Here is an 18958-nt window from a genome sequence, read left to right as displayed (position 1 = left end):
GTGGGAGTCATACTTTCAACAGATTTATGTTTAGAAGCCAAATGAGAAAGCCTGGAATGGCCACGTTTGTTTAAAAGAGATCGTTGGTAGAACGTAGCAGTGTGATATTTGTCTAAATAACATCTATTGATCAGCTATGAAGTTGCACAGGGATTTGCCAACTCAAACTATTCCTGTAGGTTTGCCTCTGTTCCAGAGAGATTTATTTTCCTAGGCTTTATTGGATGTTGTACCTCACTTTTCACACAAATTCTCCCTAAATGTTGTGCTGCTTAGCCTTTATTTCACTCTCCACCTTAGCACAAGGAACCAGACTCTTACTGAAGTCTAATTCATAACTATTTAAAGCTTTAAGGGGTACAGGCAAATGTTACATGGTTTCATGTCGGTGACAGGCAAATGTTTATGAAATTGATGATTTCATTAATGCCACCTCTTCCTGGGGCTTTCCTGTTCCTGAGGCACTGCTGCCATGGGTGCAGGCCCTCACCCTGCAGAGCTGCAGACAAGGAGGGGTCTCTGAGGCTTGGGCTGCTTTATCAGCAGAAGCTGCAATAAACCAGTTCAGGCATTATCCAATCCAGCAGCTCAGTTAATCTCTGCTTACCCAGATTAACTCTGGCATCACGAGACACAGCCCATCAGCTGCAGGCTGGCTCTCAGCATCTCCCTCCTTTCAAAGGAGTTCTTTGCATCAGGCATTCAAAACTTGGGAAATTCCTTCTGTCTTCCCATCCTTCTTAATCCTCCATCAAGAGACAGTATCAGAGATTAAGAAGGTCAAAATGGGGGAGAGGGAAGGAGACAGGCAGTTTTCTCCCTCACTGCACAGGAAGGGAAGATTTGCCCAATGTGGGAAAGCTCCAGATCACACAATTTTAGTGCTCCTGGTCCCTGACATGGGCCTCCTCCAACAATCTCTGACCCTTTTCATGGCCATGGAGCACTCTGCCAAGGAAATATTTTGCTGTGTGAAACCAACAGTGCAGAAGCCTTTCCAAGCATGAACTTGTTCAAATGAAGGTATTAACTCTCTGGTTTATTTAATCTCCCTAAGCAGAGCTATAAGACACCCCAGGTCAGGGAAAGTGGCATAATTGCCCAAAATGCCTGTCTAGACCCACATACCAAGTAGGCCATGATGCTGACCCTGCCCACAGTTCAGTGAATGTGACACAAGGACCCAGAGCCAGGTGTCTGTGGTGCAGCTGGGGTGATCCTGCAGGGAGGAGGAGTGAGCTGGCTGCCTGTAAAGCCATCAACAAAGCCTACACACTTCCATGCCTGTGAGTACCTGCACACCACCACCTCCACTCTTCCCTCACACCACTTGGCCTAAGGCACCTGTGAGTATTTCAAGCATGTGGAATGGACAGTTCTCATTAAGCCTCTGTCAGACTAAAATGGCTTTTACACTTTTTATCCTTGTGTATGCTCTGCTGATGCCACAGAGTGCAGGTGGCTGGACAGGGAACTCACAGCACTGCAAAAGCCTTGTCTGCCCCTCCCCACGAAGCCTTGGAGTGACTGCCTCAGAACAGAGGCTGGACAAGAATACAAGAATAGCAGCAGGTATTTGTTAAAGGCCTTCAATAGGTACACCTGGGGCAATCAGAAGCCTCCCAGAGGCTACACCCAAGGTGGATGATGGTCACAAGTTTTTCACACAAAGTTTGATCCATTTGCATATCAGGGTTCAGCTTCAGGTAATGAATCTACCCCCAGTTTGCTCCCTCCCAATTCACTTTTGTTTATACTTTTCAGGGCCTGAGGCTGTAGGGTATCCTTGTGTTTTAGGCTTAGAGGAATTGCTTTGCCTGACCAAAATGTGAAGACAGTAAATACTTTATATGGAGTTTAGGGTTACTGCACTAATGCAGTACAGGATTTGAAAAATATAAAGGCTAAAATCTTAAGGCATCACCCACAGCACTGGATGAGGCCACCATAGGATAAAAGGAAAAAAACAAGGCCAAGCTGCTGCTGCTTTAATTTCACAGGGACATTTTTTGCATGTGTACCAGTCCTCCATATTCATCACAGAAGAGGTAGTACTTCAAAGGCACTCAGATAATCACTTCTTGGTACATTCCACCAGCATCGTTAGGCAAATGTCCATAAATACCCTTCTCACATATCTTGTTTCACTCAGATTATCCTTGTCTCCTTGGCAACTGTCAGATGATGTATAATGCTAGCAGGGATTAGCCCCAATGAGCCTCATAACCCTCGTGTAGATTCAGACTCTGTGAAAGGACCTGGCCAAAACACTCCTTTCCTGGTAATGTTTAATTGTTGCTATAAACAATATTAAATCCTAGACCCTTTCAGCAAACCTGAGTAAGGGTGAAAATCAATAGAAAGCTTTTTAACTGGTAGTATTTGTCTTGTCCTCTAAATAAATAATTTTGAGACATGGATATACTTGGTGTTTCACAGCTTGACATGTAAAGCTGTATTTTGAATCAGTACTCAAGAGAAGGCTTGTGCTGAAAACTTGGCTCTAATATCTTTATCTTCTTCGTCCCTTGTTGTCAGTGGGATCACACTGGGAAATTCCAAATCCCTGCAAGAGCTGAACAAAATTATGTTTCACTTTAACCTGTTAAATTCTGAAAATTATCCAGGGTTCAGGTCATCACTTGGTGTGCACAGTCTGACATGGGTTGTACTGAGACTTTCTGCCTCTGAGCAAGCAGCTCTGGGTTGCACCCTCATGCCCCACTGCTCAGAGCAGTGACCAAAGCATCAAGTCAAGGAGCTTCAACACATGCTCCACTTGCATGAAGCTTGTCTCTACTCTACATGGTATGTGGTTCTGCTGAGGAAGAAGTTCCTTGTCTCATGTGGCATTCTGGGCACCCAAAGCCAGCTTTTTCCTTCTTCAGTCCACTCAGTTCTTTATAACTTTCCAAACTGGGGATATCTGCTGTAATTCAACAGGACAACAAAAAATATCATTAAGCAGAGCCAAGGAAAGAAGGCTGAAATCAGCACCAGCCTCAGGAACAAAACCAAATCCAGACATACTGCAGCGGAAATAATAGTATTTCTGTAATTAAGCAAACAAATCTCTGGCACAGCATTGTGTCTAAAAATGAATTCAACAATGTGCCATGGCTGATAGCTTTTAGAGTAATCAAGTAGAGAGAGCTGAGAGAGGAGGGGTGAAAACTTTCCAGGAGGTAGGTCACCAAACAGCCAAGCCAGAGGGTGATGGGGAAGCCAGTGCAGGCAGGGCAGTGACAGGCAGAAGAAAACTCAAGTCCTGGCACAGGCTGGTTAGCAGTGATGCAGCCTGATTTTTTTGCATGCTTGTGTGGACCTGTTTGCTCCCCAGCCATCTGCCAGCTCCAGCACACACCTCACTGCATGCAAGACTTGCAAGGAGGGGGGAAAGGGATCAGTGGCTTAAGGCAGGTGATTTTTAGCACTGATAGGATGAAAGCCCTCCTAGCTCACTCACATGTCTAGGTACTGGCAGAAGCTCTAAGCAGCACCATTTTAGACACTCCAGCACACAGCAGGGGCTCAGGAGATTTAGTACTGCTACCACTGGCTTGTGCACATAGAGAAAGTCAGCTACAGCAGCAGGAGTAATAAAAACTGCTGAGAGCTGAATACCACAGTCTCCTCTGTCACTGGTCACATTACTCTTGATTTCAGGCAGCAAGAGGAAGAGAAAGTTAATCATTTATGTGCAGCAAAGCTAGGGAAGATCCCAGTTTAAAATCTTACTGTAGTAGCAGAAGAGATGGAGTAGATCGGCCCACGATTAAGTGCAGGAGAATCCACACACACTCAGCTAGGCAGCCCTCTCTGCTGAAGATAAAGTGATAAATGAACATACCTGGAAAGCAACTAAGGTTGCCACAGGTAAAGTATGAGCATGCTCAAACAGGGCTTTGAAAATGAAGCACATTCCCAGCAGTAACTTGTCAGGGAGTCACTGAAGCTGAAGAACAGCCACTGCCACACCACTTTTGTTGGGTTTTTTTGTTGCACTTTACAGCTGGTCTCCATTCCCTTTTTTGGCCCTAGGTAGGGTCAAAAGGCACATGCACAGGGTACATGTCATTGGTACTGACTTCTGCTTAAAAGCACCAAAGCCAAAAGCAACAATATTTTCCCTAAAGGGCAGCTGTAGAGAAACTCACCTTCTTTACAAACTCTGCCCCTCCAAGACAAATCACTGAGGGTGAACAGGGAGCTTTGGTGAAGGAGGGAAGCATGCTTCTTACCAGCCGAAGCCTCAGCTCTGAAACCTTCACAGAGAGAAGAGATCTTTTCTCAGCATCAAACACAGGACAGGCTGCTAATTCAGTCTGTGCAGTGTTTCCCAGTCTGAGACCTTGAGCAGTGCTTACAGGTTTGCAGGCAGCCCCAGGCCAGGGCTGTGGGTCAGTCCCAGACCTGCCTGGCACCTGCTCCAGCTCATCCCAGGCTTGCTGAGAGCTGGCTGTGTCTGCATGGAGTCAGCTGTTAAAAAGCAACAGCTTCTGTGCCAAAAAACCACAGCTTCAGTGACTCTTATCCCTCTAAGCAGCATCTTAGACAGTGGGGGAAAGGGCTTTCACTTGAATGACACCTGACCTGGATTTGCAAAACCTTGGCTACAGGTACAAGTCTGAGTCTAATATGTTTGTGCCAAACTGGCTGCCCACAGCCCAGCACAGCTTTTGTAACACTTTCAGTGGACTCTCTCCCAGGCAGTTACTCTTAACAGAGCTGCTGGGATGTTGCTGCAGCAGTTTTACTTTCTCCAATAACACTGCACTTCTTTTCAATCAGAAAAATAGTTGAATACATGAAGGGTTGGTGACTGAGGCATCTTCCCCCATACAGGACCATCCATACTTGACCTTTAGTGATACTCAGATACACTAAACCCTGAAACTCATACAGAGAGGGGCTCTTTCCAGCCCCTGATAATGATTCCCCTGCCTGTGTATGGTTTGGCAGAGTATAGTATCCTTTATATGCCACCCCACAGCATGTGCTGCACCCACCTCGTTTTTCAGCTATGTTTCCTCTCCACATCTACTTGCTTTATTTTTTATTTCCAAGCACAGCCTGTTGTAGGACTTAAAGTACCAAAATGCCAGCAAGTTTGCCAAAAGCTGTTATGTCAATAAAATTCATGCAACAGCTTTTTAAAAGCAAGATTGTAGGAGGACAAAGCTGCAAAGAGAGATCCTTATTTCCAGACCCTCCCCTCATCCAGACACTGGCCACAGCTACAGCCATGCAGTCTCTCCAGAAAGAGAGACATGCATAAGATCCTTATCACATGAATAAGATCTGGCCACTTGCAGAAGTACTGAGAATCTTCCCAAAAGCTGGGTTACAGGTGTGGTTTGGAAAATTTATCTTCAGCTTTGAATACACCTGCTGTGAATTTAGGCTCTGGCTCACACTAGAAATTACTATTGTATATTTGCCCCCATGTACAGCTGGGGAGGTGCAGACTGCTCTGAAGGCCAAGCCCTGCCCCTGAGGATCTGGGAATTAAAGACCTAATCCCCTCAGTGTTTACATCTGTGCCCTGCACAGAAGGTAAACATGCTGTGTTCCAGCATCTGCTGCACCTGCATCCACAGGCTCAACCTGGGTGGAAACAGAGCAAAGCTGGGCTAAAAGGAGACAGAATTCCTGTACTTATTACCCATGTTAATGCACTAAGTATAGCTTCAGCTTCAGCAGATCAAAGTGCTCAGATGTTATTACTAACACATTGTAATTATCTTTTGTCAGCAATCACCAAGAGCAAGGTCTGCCTTGTGCTCAAAGTCTGCTCCAAAGACCTTATGCTCTGAGCAGATCTTTTCATGCTGTCAAGAGGGAGAACAATTCAGATATAGCTGGAGGCTGCCAAAGTACAGGAGGAAGCGCTGCTAAGTTAAATGGTATCTCTCTAGAAGCTTTTTGTCTGCAGGTATTCAGCACAGTTCTTTTGTGTTTAGAAGGACAGATCAAGTACTAGCTGACCAAGAAATATTTTCAAGTAAAATGTTATTTAACAGCTCCAGAACAATCCTTTAAGAACTCAGATTTGTACCTTTTTATTTGAGTGCTGCAATGTGACATGCTGCCATATGAGTTTTATGGTTTCAAGTCCATCACAAAGTTTCCAAATCTTTATGATGGACTTGCTCATTTTTATGGCATTCACTTTCCACGTGTGACCCTATTGCACCTATCTGTGGTTAAAACACTTAGTGAAGAGGAAACTTTATTGGAATAGTTTGAAGCTGTAGCTTTCATCCTGGCCAATATTCACTACAAAGTTTGGGTTTCCTTATTTTTCCACAGAAAGCAGCCACAAGTTTTACTGTATTGGCTATGAGAAATCAGCCTTCTGCACTAAACACTTGCATATCCTGCTTTAGCCTAGCCAAGCTCCAAAAACAACTTCCTAGCTCTTCTTCCTCTCACTTTTGAAATAAGGTTATCAAGTTTTAAAGGAAATGAGCAAACACACATGAGCACAGCCTGACAGAAGTTATTTGAAATCAAACTTTGCAGGGATTTAAAAGCTAATCAAACATGTCCAGGTCAATCTACCATACAATTTAAAAATACATTTGAGAAAATGTTTTCTCTCTTCCTGTCTGAAGACTTCCTGGGAGAATTTAATATATTTTAAACCAACTCCTTGAATTTTGTCCCATCTTTTTTGGCACTAACTCATTTCACATATATGGGAATGGTCACCCCTATTTTCATGCATTCAGACATGTTTGTAACTGCAGGTTTGAGCATCAAGTCTACACACACTGGAAGACTTCTGGCTTGTATTTACTACTAATAAATCCTAAAACAATATATTGTGAGCTTAACATGGTGTAGACATGAAGAAGAGCAGACAGAGCTGCTAGTTTGCCACCATGTATTAGATATACCCAACAGAACTCAGTAAATTTACCTTGAAATAAAGGGGAGAGAGTGCTTAAAGCCAGAGCAAGAGACTGTAAGAAGCTTAATTATTGTCTCTTTCTTCCAGGCACAACCATTTGGGTTTGAACACCTCCAGGTTTAAGGTCTTAAGACTAAAATGATTTTGTAAAAAAATTAATTCAAGGATGGAGATTGGCTGTCCTGACTTCAGGCTACCATGGAAAGACAGCAAAGCCTCTCAGGCAGGAGGGAATGTTACATTTCTTTGTCTCCATTGTTGTAACCTTCTTAATTTTTCAAAAGGTTTTAATGACCAGGTTAAGTATTTGTGTTTCCAGTTCAGTTATTTCCAAACTGGTGAGGCATTTTGTATTTCATTGTCCTCTCATCTGACCCACACTTTTGGCTCACTAGGAAGTCACTGGAAGAAATATTTTTCAGCCTTTAGCTCATGTAGCAAAGACAGACTGAGCTCCAGCAAATCTGGATTAAAAACCCACATCAAAGGTAATAGCCAAAATGGTCTATCAAGATAAAATATGCCTTTTTTGGGGGAAAAAAAAAACTTATTAGTAGAAATTAAATATTAGAAATGCATTAGAAGTTATCTTGGATAGCAGACCACAGAGCTTACTGCTGCAAAACATGAATTGTCCAGCTTCCAAACTGTGCCATTCCCTCTGCTAGTCCAGTACAAAGCTTCAGGCACTGCACTCTTTCACAGGCACAAGGGGAACGGCAAACTTTTTAACCTGAAGGTCCCAGACCCCCTTGCAACAAGGGCCAGGCTGTGCTGCAGTGAATTAATGTGGTGGCTCCTCTCAGCTCCACCAGACTTGATTATTGCAGCCTTTCTGCTTCCATGTGCAGTAGGTAACAAATGCTTCACTCCAGGTGATGTGCAGCATCCCCACAGAACCAGAGGAGCCTGCTGGTGTCACATGTTATTATCCTAATCCTCTCACCATCCAGGAGTCCATGTGCAGCTCTCTGTGCAGAGCCCCACAACAGGCACAGGGCAGAGCTGTCTCAGCTCCCACACTTCTTCTGCAAAGCAGGATTTGCACACAGAGCAGGAGCCACTTCGTGCACTACTTAGCATGGTGTGTCCTCCAGGCACACTTTGTCCTCTGAATTATCTCCAGTGCTAATTTATTGCAGCATTCAAAGCATCGTGCCTCCTGCAGTCCCTCCCACAGGAAGCTGGCTGACTCATTTTTCCACACACTCTATTTTCTTCTCCACAAGAGCCAAATGTTTAGGTCAAGAATAAACCACAAAAAGAGGGAGGCTCGTGTTTAAGCACCTCCTAAAACAGCCCACAGCCACTTGTGAAACTCTTTCTTTCATTCAAAGAACAGACCTGGAAGTGTTACACCCGGGTAGAGTTACCCCCATATGGCACCCAACTGCCCTTGCAGTTCCTAATCCTGTAAATTGATTTAGCCCAAGCTGATGGTTTTTGGCCTCAATCACACAGGTATCTGAACACTTACTAAAAGACAAGAGGAAAGCCACCATTTTGCATTCATCCCCCTAAGCTCTTTCCCAAAGCATTCAGATGCTTGCCTTGCACACTGATATATCACCTAACCTTACAGGAAGGGAAAAAAAGAACATTGCCAGGAAAACCCCATCTAGCTTTTCACACTTTGCTTAGTGATGCAGCAAAAGTCAACCATCTTTGATGAAAGGACTTTTCAAGGACACTTGAAAATAAAAAAAAGCATCAGTAGCTTTTATCCATCTCTAGCCACACTTACAGTTCTCCAGTCACCAGAAATGTAAGAAGCAACCAGTCATCCAATACAAACACTTTTCCTTCCAAAAACAAGAAATCCAGCTTCAGTCTGGGAAGAGCCAAGGTTTGCAGATGTTTCCACCAAGGAATTAAATATCTCCATTCTTAACTCCACCTCAAGAAGCAGGTGCCAGGCCACCCCACCCCAAAATACAAGGGTGCTTCCTGCCCTCTCTTTCAGCCAGTTGGGCCTCTGTCTCTCAGGTGTGAGGCCTCAAGAGTTGATTGGCATTAACCCCTTGGCACCCACTGCACAACTAGGGCTTGTTGAGAAGAAACACATTCTTGGGGTTTTTTATGGTAAAACTCAGGTAAATAGGAGTGAGGTCAAAGGACACACTATGCATTTCCCACTTGTCCTACAGAAGGGAAAGGGAACAAATCTGCAGCAAAATTTTCTCACTTTCATGCAAGCAATGAAAGCTTGTATTCTTGTATTTTCAAAATGTCAAAGCTGTGGAAGTTGTGCAGAGCTTGGCATAAGCTGCCATTGCTGCCCTTTGTCTCACAGAATCCTCTCAGAATAGGTTTAGTGCTGCAGCCATGAGGTTTTTCCCATCACTAATGTGTCCCCAGCCTGATGCTTATAAGAGAGTCATAATTGTGCCTTTGCTCCATTACTGAGTCCTCTTGCTTTGGCAGTCCTTTGGACCAAGATCTCTGCTTTCCTTTTTTCTGGATAAATTGATTTTGTGCAAAAATAATGCTCTTTTGTTTACTGTTTTGTCCCCCTGCCCTTGTTGTCACTATAGGGCCCCCCACCCAATGGAGCTGGCCTGTGGCAGCCTGTTTCCTGCCAGAGGGAAGCTCATCAGCCTGAAATCCCCCACAGCTGGGCAGTAGCAGAGAGAAGGATGAGACAAGAGGAGGATTCAGCCCCAATCCCCATTTGGCAGGGATGGGGGCACTTCCCAGCTCCAGTGTCCTGTGCTGCACTGGGGACAAGCAGGAAGAGGTCTCTGGAAAAAGCCTAGCCATATCCCCTCCTACTCCTCCTTCAGCCATGAGTCTTTTGCTGTTTCACACACCTTTCACCTCAGCTGGCACTGGCAGAAGGTGTCTGTCCTTTCCTGAGTGCATTTTTCCAGAGGTGTGAATGGCAGGCTCAGCCCTGCCTGCAGAGGGGCTGGGTGGAGCTCACCATGTCCACCCTGGTGAGCCCCAGCCTCACCCCAGAGCGTCTCTCAGCCCCCCAGCAGTGCCTGGGCACCTGCAGCAAATAAATTCCACCCCTTGCCTCAGCAAAATGCTAATTTCATAATGGTCATTAAAATACTCACTTGCCACACACCCTGCACAGCTCCACTGATGACATCAGCCCCAAAAAAACCTCCTCACACCACAAAGGAAACAGCACCATCACAAACCCCACCAGGGTGGGCAATATCCACCCTCAGTACAGTTCCATCCTCTCCCTCAGCACAGAAATCCCCATTGCTAATCCAGTCCCAGGCAGTGGCTGGGCTGAGCTTTGCCTTTTACTTTATTGGTCACTTCAAATTCCCCTAATAGTGTGTAATCTCCCTGTATTTGTCTCAACCCACAAGCTTTTAAATCTTATTTTCTCCCCCATTGTTGAGAAGTAGAGGGGGGGGTTGAGAGCAGCTGGGTGGGTGTCTGGCCAGCCCACCAGGGTGCCACTGCTCTTCTCCACAGAGAATTCTACAGGGAATCCCTCTGGGCACATCAATCAGCAAACACAAGCTGAAAGCCCCAAGAGGTGGTGAATGCAAGCACCTCTATTATGTGAGAACTTTCCTGGATAGGCTAATGTTTCAAATAACAATTTGAAGTTGACCTGCATTCAAAGCATTGCTAAAAATCTGTCAAAGATTCCCAAACTGAGCAACTTCCAGCTGTGCAAAATATTGATGGTGGCTTATGGTGCCAATGTGCCAAGGGCTGGGAAACAGCCAATTTATTGGCCTGGATCAAGCATCCCAGAAAACCAGGCTTCTTCCAGCACCAGTATGCTGGCTGCAGTGGCAAGACAGCAATCCTAATCCTCTGGCACTTCCTCAGAAACCAGATTACCAATTTTTTTCTAGATTATTAATCTAAAGCAATTTGTTGTTGTTGTTGTTTCCTGCTCTGGTTATGTTTTAGTAGCCAAATATATTTTCCTTCCAGAGAAGAGCTGGGAATCCAGGATCCTGCATCCAGGGGAGGCAGCAATTAGTGGTTTGAAGTGTTAATGGGACCACAGTGGGAACTGGAAGTCCCTTGAACTCAGCTATTAGCAAATTAATAAAAGGGGTAACATGCTCTCCTGAGTGTTACAAATTTAGCACTAATTAGGACTTCTCTTCTTAGCTATTTTAGGCAAGAAAATCTTCAATATCCTTTGTTAAATCTTAATCATCTTGTTTGTAGAAGTAAATCATATGGAAACATTTGTTTCTTCACCCAGCTACAGTCTATTAAATTTTTTCCATTCTCCTTTTCTTTGTGACATGACTTATAGCTAGATATTTTGTAATCAGTAGCTTTATTTATCAACTCTTACCCCAGAGGAAGGTTTTCTTTGACTAAGACTAACCTGCAGGCCATTAATTTGTCACAGTCCATCCCTAACTTCTCAAAGATCCCCCCTTCACAGGAACATCAGTGGTGCAATTTATTTATACTTGTTTTATGTATTTATTGCTCATACATTCCAGATGTTAAACCTCATGGAGTTCTTGTAACTGGCAAGCATCTCTTTCTGCCAGAGATATACACATGTAGATCTTTGTGTATTTTAACACTTGGGAATTAATCACAAGAGAAACTTAATCAAGTTTGCAATGATGAAAAGCCCTTAATTAGAGCAGAAGCCAAAGTGTCCTCCTGCTCTTCTTGCACTGCCCAAATCTCATCGAAACCTTGCCTGAAGACCAGAAAACAAATCTCACAGTTGATTGGATATATCTAATTGTGAATTGATGTCTATGCTTTTGCAGATATGTTTCAAATCTTGCCTGGCGGCTGCATTGGCCAATTTCCCCATACTGAGGAAATTAATTCATTTTTAACTACAGGGCAAAGCTGTGATGTTGGGCAATACATGTCTCCCTTTCTGCAAAGAATATTACTTGTCTCTAGCAAAATCAGTGCATTGCTAACTGACTGACAGAACCACAAAAGATTTAGATTTTAATGTTTAGGAAACACTGATGGAGAAGAGAAACCCCTACAGGCTGGCTGAGGCAGAGCCAACTCACTTCCATTCAGCAAAAGCCATATTGAACATTAAAGAGGAAATGGAGATGGAAGGTTACATCTTCACTGATGCCACTAAATAAAACGAGCATGTTAGAAGTAATCAGTGGGGAGCTCATGGTTTAAAACACACATGTACAGGTGCACACCACCAGAGAACTGAAGCAGACACTGTCTGAATGTACACCATAAAGCCTGAGAAATACTGGACACTGTCAAGGTGGCTTTCATAAATTAATGCAAGCTGATGTTAAAATCTCTATTTTACAATCAATTAGAAAGGGTAGTTTGGCAGCAGGATTAATAAGCTCTGAAACAAATGTAGCATGACAAGGAAGATTCCATGACCAGAGCTCAGCTCAGAAGACTTTGTTTCACCTCTAGAAAAGCTAGATGAAGACTCTTCCTAGTTAGCCTGTGGAGGGAAACACAAAATACAGTCATTTCTGTGTACTTCTGCTAAACAGCTGGTCAGAGATTATTTTCTGCACTGTGTGAGCCTAAAGCAAGTGTTGTTTTTACTTTTCTCTATTGCATGAGGTAGGATGCAAGCAGTGTTCACTGAGGTGACACTGTGACATCCTGTCTGCCTTTAGGGCTCTAAATACTAACAGTAACTGAGTCCTTTTTTCCCTCCATATGGGTTATAATTGTGGGAATAAGATCTGTGAGCTGGTCAGCACATAGATCAATTCCAGATGATGATTTAATACAAGTCTTATAGGCCTGCAAGCAGCCTGGTACTGGAGAGGACCTTTGAGGTCAATTCATTTCCCTTCTGTCACAGGCAGCCCTCTGAAAGAAGCTGCATGATAAAGTAACCCAGCTCCATTACAAAGTTAATTTTTTTGCCACCATTTCTACTACTGTAATGGTGCAGGAAGAGGAATCCTACAGCAGGTCCTTGGAAATGTAGAAATCTTCCTATTGCCAGCCTTAATATACTCTTATCCGGTTTATTCACATCTTCCTTTTCTGCCAGAATTGTGCTTCTGCTTAAATAGTGCTTCTCCCTTCTGTGTGCTCATCCATGATGTATTTATAGGGAGTCCTCTCTCAGCATTCACTGCATGAGATAAAACAAGCCATCCTTTTTTTAGACTCCTTTCATATAACAGACTTTCCACAATCTGAATCATCCTTGCAGCTCATCCCTTCACCTGCTCCTGTCTGGGCATGGGGAGCAGAACGAGCCAGAGCAGCTATATATTCTCTTACCAGGGATTTTTACAATGCCATTAATACTGCCTTGTTTCCTTACCGCTCTGTTGTACATTTATATACTCTCTGTATGTAGAATTCTTCAAGCATATAAATTATGTTACACAGGGAACTATCAAATACTGGTGTGTCATCTCCTTTGGGGCCACTTGTGCTCCTTGGGAGTGTGGTCAGCATCTTGCAGGCAAAATCCTTCAGTGCCTTTCATCTGGTGCTTTTTCATCCTTGATAGCTCCTGCAGAGTGTTTCAGCATGAAGATGTTTCAGCAGTCATTGCAAAAGCAAGTGAATCATTCAGAAAAAGCACAATCCATCCATCTTCTTTAGTGTCACCAATTAATAGCTACTCAGGATGCTTTGCAACCTATAGTTGCTTAAGGGAAGAAAAATCACCACCCCCTTCCTATAGTGCTGTGCTGTCATTATATTCTGTTTATCCTGCCCAAACAAGGAAAGTTTATTAAATCCATTTGGCAATATGCAAAGGGTTCTGATATGGGGCTTTAAAGAAGAGTGAAAAAACAGTATAAGAAGGGAACTAAAAACCAATTGGTAGACAAGATTATTTCTTTTTATTGGGACCCATTTCTCTTTTTAGAAGCCACTGGTCAGAGCCTGATTTGGTGGCCACACTTCAGTCTGCTGCTGCCCCTCCAAGCAAACCATGCTGAGGCCACCAGTTTCCTCCACTTGATGGAGCTGGAACAGCCTTTTACTTCATGCTTCTGGTTTGGAATATTTTGCTGCAGACTGTGCAAAATAAGGGACCATTTTTAAAAGGGAGCAGTGTTGCCTTTGTGGGCAGTTCAGCTTTCTGGTCTGTGTGTTCATTGCTCCAGTCAAGCTGCTAGAGCAGAGTCATTGCACCCTTTGGTGAAGCTCTGCCTTGGGCACTGTCAGAGCACCTGGAGAAAATCCAGACCCACATTTGCCAGACCTAAAGATGCATTCCCCAACCTGCCCACAGCTGCTGACTCCAATCCCTCCTCCCATCTCACCTCCCTGTCTAAAGCACTGTGGCTTTTGCCACTGGCCACACCCCAAGCAGGACAGCAATGCCACCTCTTGAGGGGAATCAGCTCAATCCCTGCCCATGTGGCAGAGTTGGAGCTCTGTGCCTAAGTGTAATGGAACCTGATGGAAGCTAATTAAAAAGAAAACTCTCCATTTTGCTGTCTCTTCAGGGTTTAGTCATAAAAACCTTATGGTGTCTTACAAGCCTAAACAAGTGTGTTCGCTTGTAAAAATCAGCCACAAAGCTGCCTGGAGAGACCTTAATATGTCTAAGCTGTCATTTGTAAGGGCTGCCTCAAGCATGGATCCTGCAGGTAAGAATGACCTTTCTGCTGTCCTCAAACCACCCTGCATAAGTGGGGCATCCCTGCTTCAAAATGGGAAAGAGGGACAAGCCCAGGGATCCTTCACTGACAGACACGTGCAGTGGATGTTTCTCCATCTGGCCTTGACAGGAGCTGGGAATCAAAGGCAAAGAGTACTTGTTATATTAGAGCTGTACCAAAGATGTTCAGAGGTTAAGAGAGTGTAAATCTAATAGGAATGTTTCCTGGTCTTCTCCTCAACCCCAGCTAGGCTGCAATTTTTAAGGCAAAGTGAATTCCTTTAGGACCCAGGAGTCATCATGGTTTTTTTGCAGTGGAAAAAAATTATGGGCTGTGTCCTCTTGGCTGCCCCAAGGGAAAAATCAACATGGTTTAAATGACAGCTCCTCCCCAGTGTCTGTCCAGGATGAGATTTTCACTCACCCAAACTCTGCAGAATTCAGAGTTTCTGCTGAAACTGGGCTTGTGCAGAGGTTGTATCTGGGTGGGTTTCCTTGGGCAGGAGGAGAGGGCTGCTTTGGAACCATGGTGTAACTCCAGCTGGTGTCTCCTTGCAGGCGTCGGAGGTGGAGCGGCAGCTCTCCCTGCAGGTCCACACCCTCCGCGAGGACTTTCGGGAGAAGAATTCCTCCAGCAGCCAACACATCGTGCGGCTGGAGAGCCTCCAGGCCGAGGTGAGTCCCCTGCCTCCCTCCTGCAGAAAGCAGCCAGGCCTCTTGGAGCTTGTGTAAAGACCCTGTCTGAGCTGAGCAAACACAGTCAGCCAGTGGAGCCAGCAGAGGGGTGGCAGCACTGGGGCAAAGGACTCCCCCAGCAAGGATTGCTCCTTGGTGTTCTGGCTGGGCTGGCTCATGGCACCTTCCAGTGCTGCCTTTGCCTCAGCATTGCTGCAAAATGAGTGGATGAGAAGGATCTTCCAGGAGCCAAACCATGGCTGTGCTCCTGCAGGGCTGCTGCCCAGTACAGATTAAACTCTGGTAGGAATGGTGGGAAGGTCTGCAAGGGTTTATTTCCTCTGTTCCTCATTCTTGCAAAGAAAGCAGAAATCCTCTCTTGCCTCTGAGCCATGCACTTGGGAAAGCAAGGAGCCCCTGCCTGCTTTAACTCAGGTACATTTGCAGCAATGAGACAACTTCCTTCCTTTCTCCTTCCCTGACTGGGTCTCTGGGGATCACATAGGCAGGAACTAGATGGGTAGAAGATGTCCAGCTCTACTACCCAACCACTTTCTTTATTTAAAAGCTGTCTGGAAAAGCTTTTCCTAAAATCTCTCGATTTCTTTTCTCCTGCTCCCACCTGCTCCTTGCTGGTCCCTCGCCTTTTCTTCCCCTCCCCTTGGTGTGGAGCAGCAAGTCCTTGAAGTGAGTATGGAGGCTTGGAAAGGGTTTGCCTGCACATACATTGCTGTTACCATGCATGCCTGTCACCATGCATGCCACACCTTGTCTCCTCACCTCCTTCCTGTCTCTTGCTTTCCAAACCCTTTCCCCCTGTGCCTTTCCCATGGTCCAGGGCTCATGGCAGAGTGGTGGTTTTTATCTTGTACCATTATTTACAGCATGTTCATTACTCTGCCTACCAAATATGATATCTTGATACAATCTCTCCATTAAACCTCTTATTTTTCTTTCTCCAACCCATGCAAATCATGATGATGGTGGGCAGAGACATCTCAGAAACCATTAGTCACCTCAGAGCATCTTTCCAATACCTCAAACAGCCTTTACTCTGCAGAAATAGCAAGTCCACATACTTGGCTGATATTCCTTTGTGCAGCCAAATCTTTCCAGCAACCTGGAAAGCAGCAAAAAGACAAGGTCCCAAAGAGGCCAAGAAAACAGTGGGAATTTGCTGAATTTGTCTAGGCTCCATGAACTGAAAGGAGGCCATAGTGAATATTTAGGGTTATATTGGACTGGTGGATGGCTGGCATACCAGACCCCAGAGATCCTGTGTGTACTAATGTGGGAAAAAGCTCCTTCTTCTTGGTTAAACAAGAAGTGACCTTGGCTAGTGCTGATTCATCCCTTGCACTGTTCCCAGCTAACTGAGTCACGGAGGGTTTGTTTGGCAAACTGTCCCTTGCCTGAAATCACTGCCCTTGACAATTAAAAGAAATGAACCAATTTTAAAGGAAACCGATCACTGGGAGGCTAAAAATAAGCACAGCACAGAAAGGAATCTACACAATTGAAAAGACAGAAAAATCCCTGGTGAGGACCTGATGAACACACACCAATTAAGAACAGCAGTGGGTAGGGATCCCACAGGTTCACTCTGGATCATGCTGTCTCACCCTGTGATCTCCAGCACCCATAGAGGAGAAAATGCCACCATCAGGACCAGCCAGGAAAAGTAACCAGTTCTTCCCAGTCTTTCAAATGTTAAGGTTCAAGGCGTGGGCAGGGGTGGTCTTCACTTAATATTGATTTCAAGGAATATCCTTGCATATTCCTGCCTGCTCCCTGACCTGCCAGTGCACACCCAGCCCCTTTGGAGCAGGCCCTGCAGCCTGGGGAAGGAGTTGGTTCCTTTCAGAGCTTTCCTAAGCTTTAAACCACACACAGAGGTAGAGAACATTTGTGTACATCCTTCTGCTTCTTGCTGTTTCATTTCTCTCCTGGGAACGTGGTGTCTCTCCTCTCTGGTCCCTGCAAAGTCTGACAGGGCCTCTCTTTGCCCTGCAGATCAAAATGCTGACGGACAGGAAGCGGGAGCTGGAGCATCGCCTCAGTGCCATGATGGAGGAGAATGACCTGCTCCAGGGAACTGTGGAGGAGCTGCAGGACCGAGTCCTCATCCTGGAGAGACAAAGCCATGACAAGGACCTGCAGGTGAGGAGGCAGCAGTGAGACAGGGAGGGGATGGGGAGATGCAGTAAAAGTCATGATTTGGGGTAGAATTGGCCACAAGCTGGGAGACAGAACAGCTAGAGGAATGAAATGGTTCATGCAGGAATGGCAGCAAGCAAGGTCCTGGGTGTTCCCCATGAAGACAGATAGCAGGAGCATCAATGAGGCATCTTGACAGCAAAAAACAGTTTAGGAGGGAGATCTGAGCAAGGAAGTGGGGCAGGGTACTGGGGAAATGAGGTGAATGCAAAAAGAATCAGAGGACTCTGGTTACAGTTCATTTTATTTAATTTTTAAAGAGTAGAATTGGCTTCGAAAGGGGCTTCTCTAGATCCTGCTGTTCCAGAGGGCACTCACTGTCCTCTTAGATCCCAGTGCTCAGGTGGTTTCCCAACAATTTCCATGGTGTTCACAGCCCTGAATCACCAAATGTCACTCCCCAGAAAACGAACTTGGCACCTCTGAGGCTTAGAGCAGAGCAAGGTTTTTCCATTTCACTTCTGTGGGTTACCAAGCACTGAATCCTCAGCTCTGTAAAACAAGCCTGAGTAATTCTTCCTTTTTGAAATATATATTTGTATATATTTTTAAAAAACATGTAGATAGCACTTTCTCTTTGGATCTACTTCCTGCTGTGTTGTTTTCAGCAAATTTCTTTACCTGAGTCCCAACTTCTTCACAATGTTCTCCATTTTAGTGCTGATTTATCTGCTATTTTTATCTTTCTGGATATTCTGTATTCTAAACAGTGTCTAATGACACTTGGAGATTATTAAGCTCCAATAAACAGCAATACCAGCCAAGAGTACTTTCCTCCTGGCTGGAAATCCTGTTTTGTGTCACTCATCCCACCCTCCCAGCTCCCTCACAAACCAAGAGATTGATCCAGTCCATATTGCCTCCATTAATATTTCTCTGTTTCCTTGATTTTCTTCCCAAGCTGCACCAAAGCCAGCTGGAGCTCCAGGAGGTGAGGCTGTCCTACCGGCAGCTGCAGGGCAAGGTGGAGGAGCTCAGCGAGGAGAAAAGTCTCCAAAACCTCAACACAACCAGCACATCCCTGCTCTCTGAGATAGAGCAGAGCATGGAGGCAGAGGAGCTGGAGCAAGAACGAGAACAGGTATTTGCCCTCCAGCCTCTGGGAAAGCCCACGGGCCTCTTTGACCTGAGCAAAAGGGAGTTGAATGCGTTTGATCTGGATTTGGAGCTGGAAATTGGGATTGGGTTGTGGCATCAACACCCTTTTGACCATGTGAAAGTAAACCTCTGCATCCATTTCCAAATCAACTGGCAAATATTTGTGAGGGCTGGCAATCCCACGCTTCACATGGCCATGGAGGGAGGCTCTCCATGGCCCTGCCAGCCCAGGCTAACATCAGGCTCTGTTGTTGCAGCTGAGGCTGCAGCTCTGGGAGGCGTACTGCCAGGTGAGGTACCTCTGCTCCCACCTGCGGGGCAACGACAGCGCCGACTCCGCCGTGTCCACCGACTCCTCCATGGACGAGTCCTCAGAAACCTCCTCAGCCAAAGACGTGCCCGCCGGGAGCCTGCGCGCCGCGCTCAGCGAGCTCAAGAGACTGATACAGAACGTGCTGGACGGGGCAGACTCCACGGTAAGCTGGTGGCACAGAGAGGCCTTGCCTTGG

General features: G+C 45.3%; 1 protein-coding gene across 2 annotated transcripts in view; it reads left to right on the top strand.

Moving 5' to 3' along the window:
• BICDL1 (BICD family like cargo adaptor 1) overlaps positions 1 to 18958 on the top strand; it is a 59732-nt gene that overhangs the window by 15243 nt on the left and 25531 nt on the right. For both annotated transcript variants that reach the window (XM_050980438.1, XM_050980439.1), the window contains exons 3-6: positions 15018 to 15134; positions 17148 to 17294; positions 18253 to 18432; positions 18707 to 18925. In XM_050980438.1, coding sequence (XP_050836395.1) covers positions 15018 to 15134; positions 17148 to 17294; positions 18253 to 18432; positions 18707 to 18925 — 663 coding nt within the window. The remainder of the gene's footprint in view (positions 1 to 15017; positions 15135 to 17147; positions 17295 to 18252; positions 18433 to 18706; positions 18926 to 18958) is intronic.

This window comes from Serinus canaria, chromosome 15 (assembly GCF_022539315.1).
Source record: "Serinus canaria isolate serCan28SL12 chromosome 15, serCan2020, whole genome shotgun sequence".
Classification (NCBI taxonomy): Eukaryota; Metazoa; Chordata; class Aves; order Passeriformes; family Fringillidae; genus Serinus; species Serinus canaria.
Note: the sequence above shows the minus strand (reverse complement) of the source record. Positions and strands in the feature narration are given on the sequence as shown.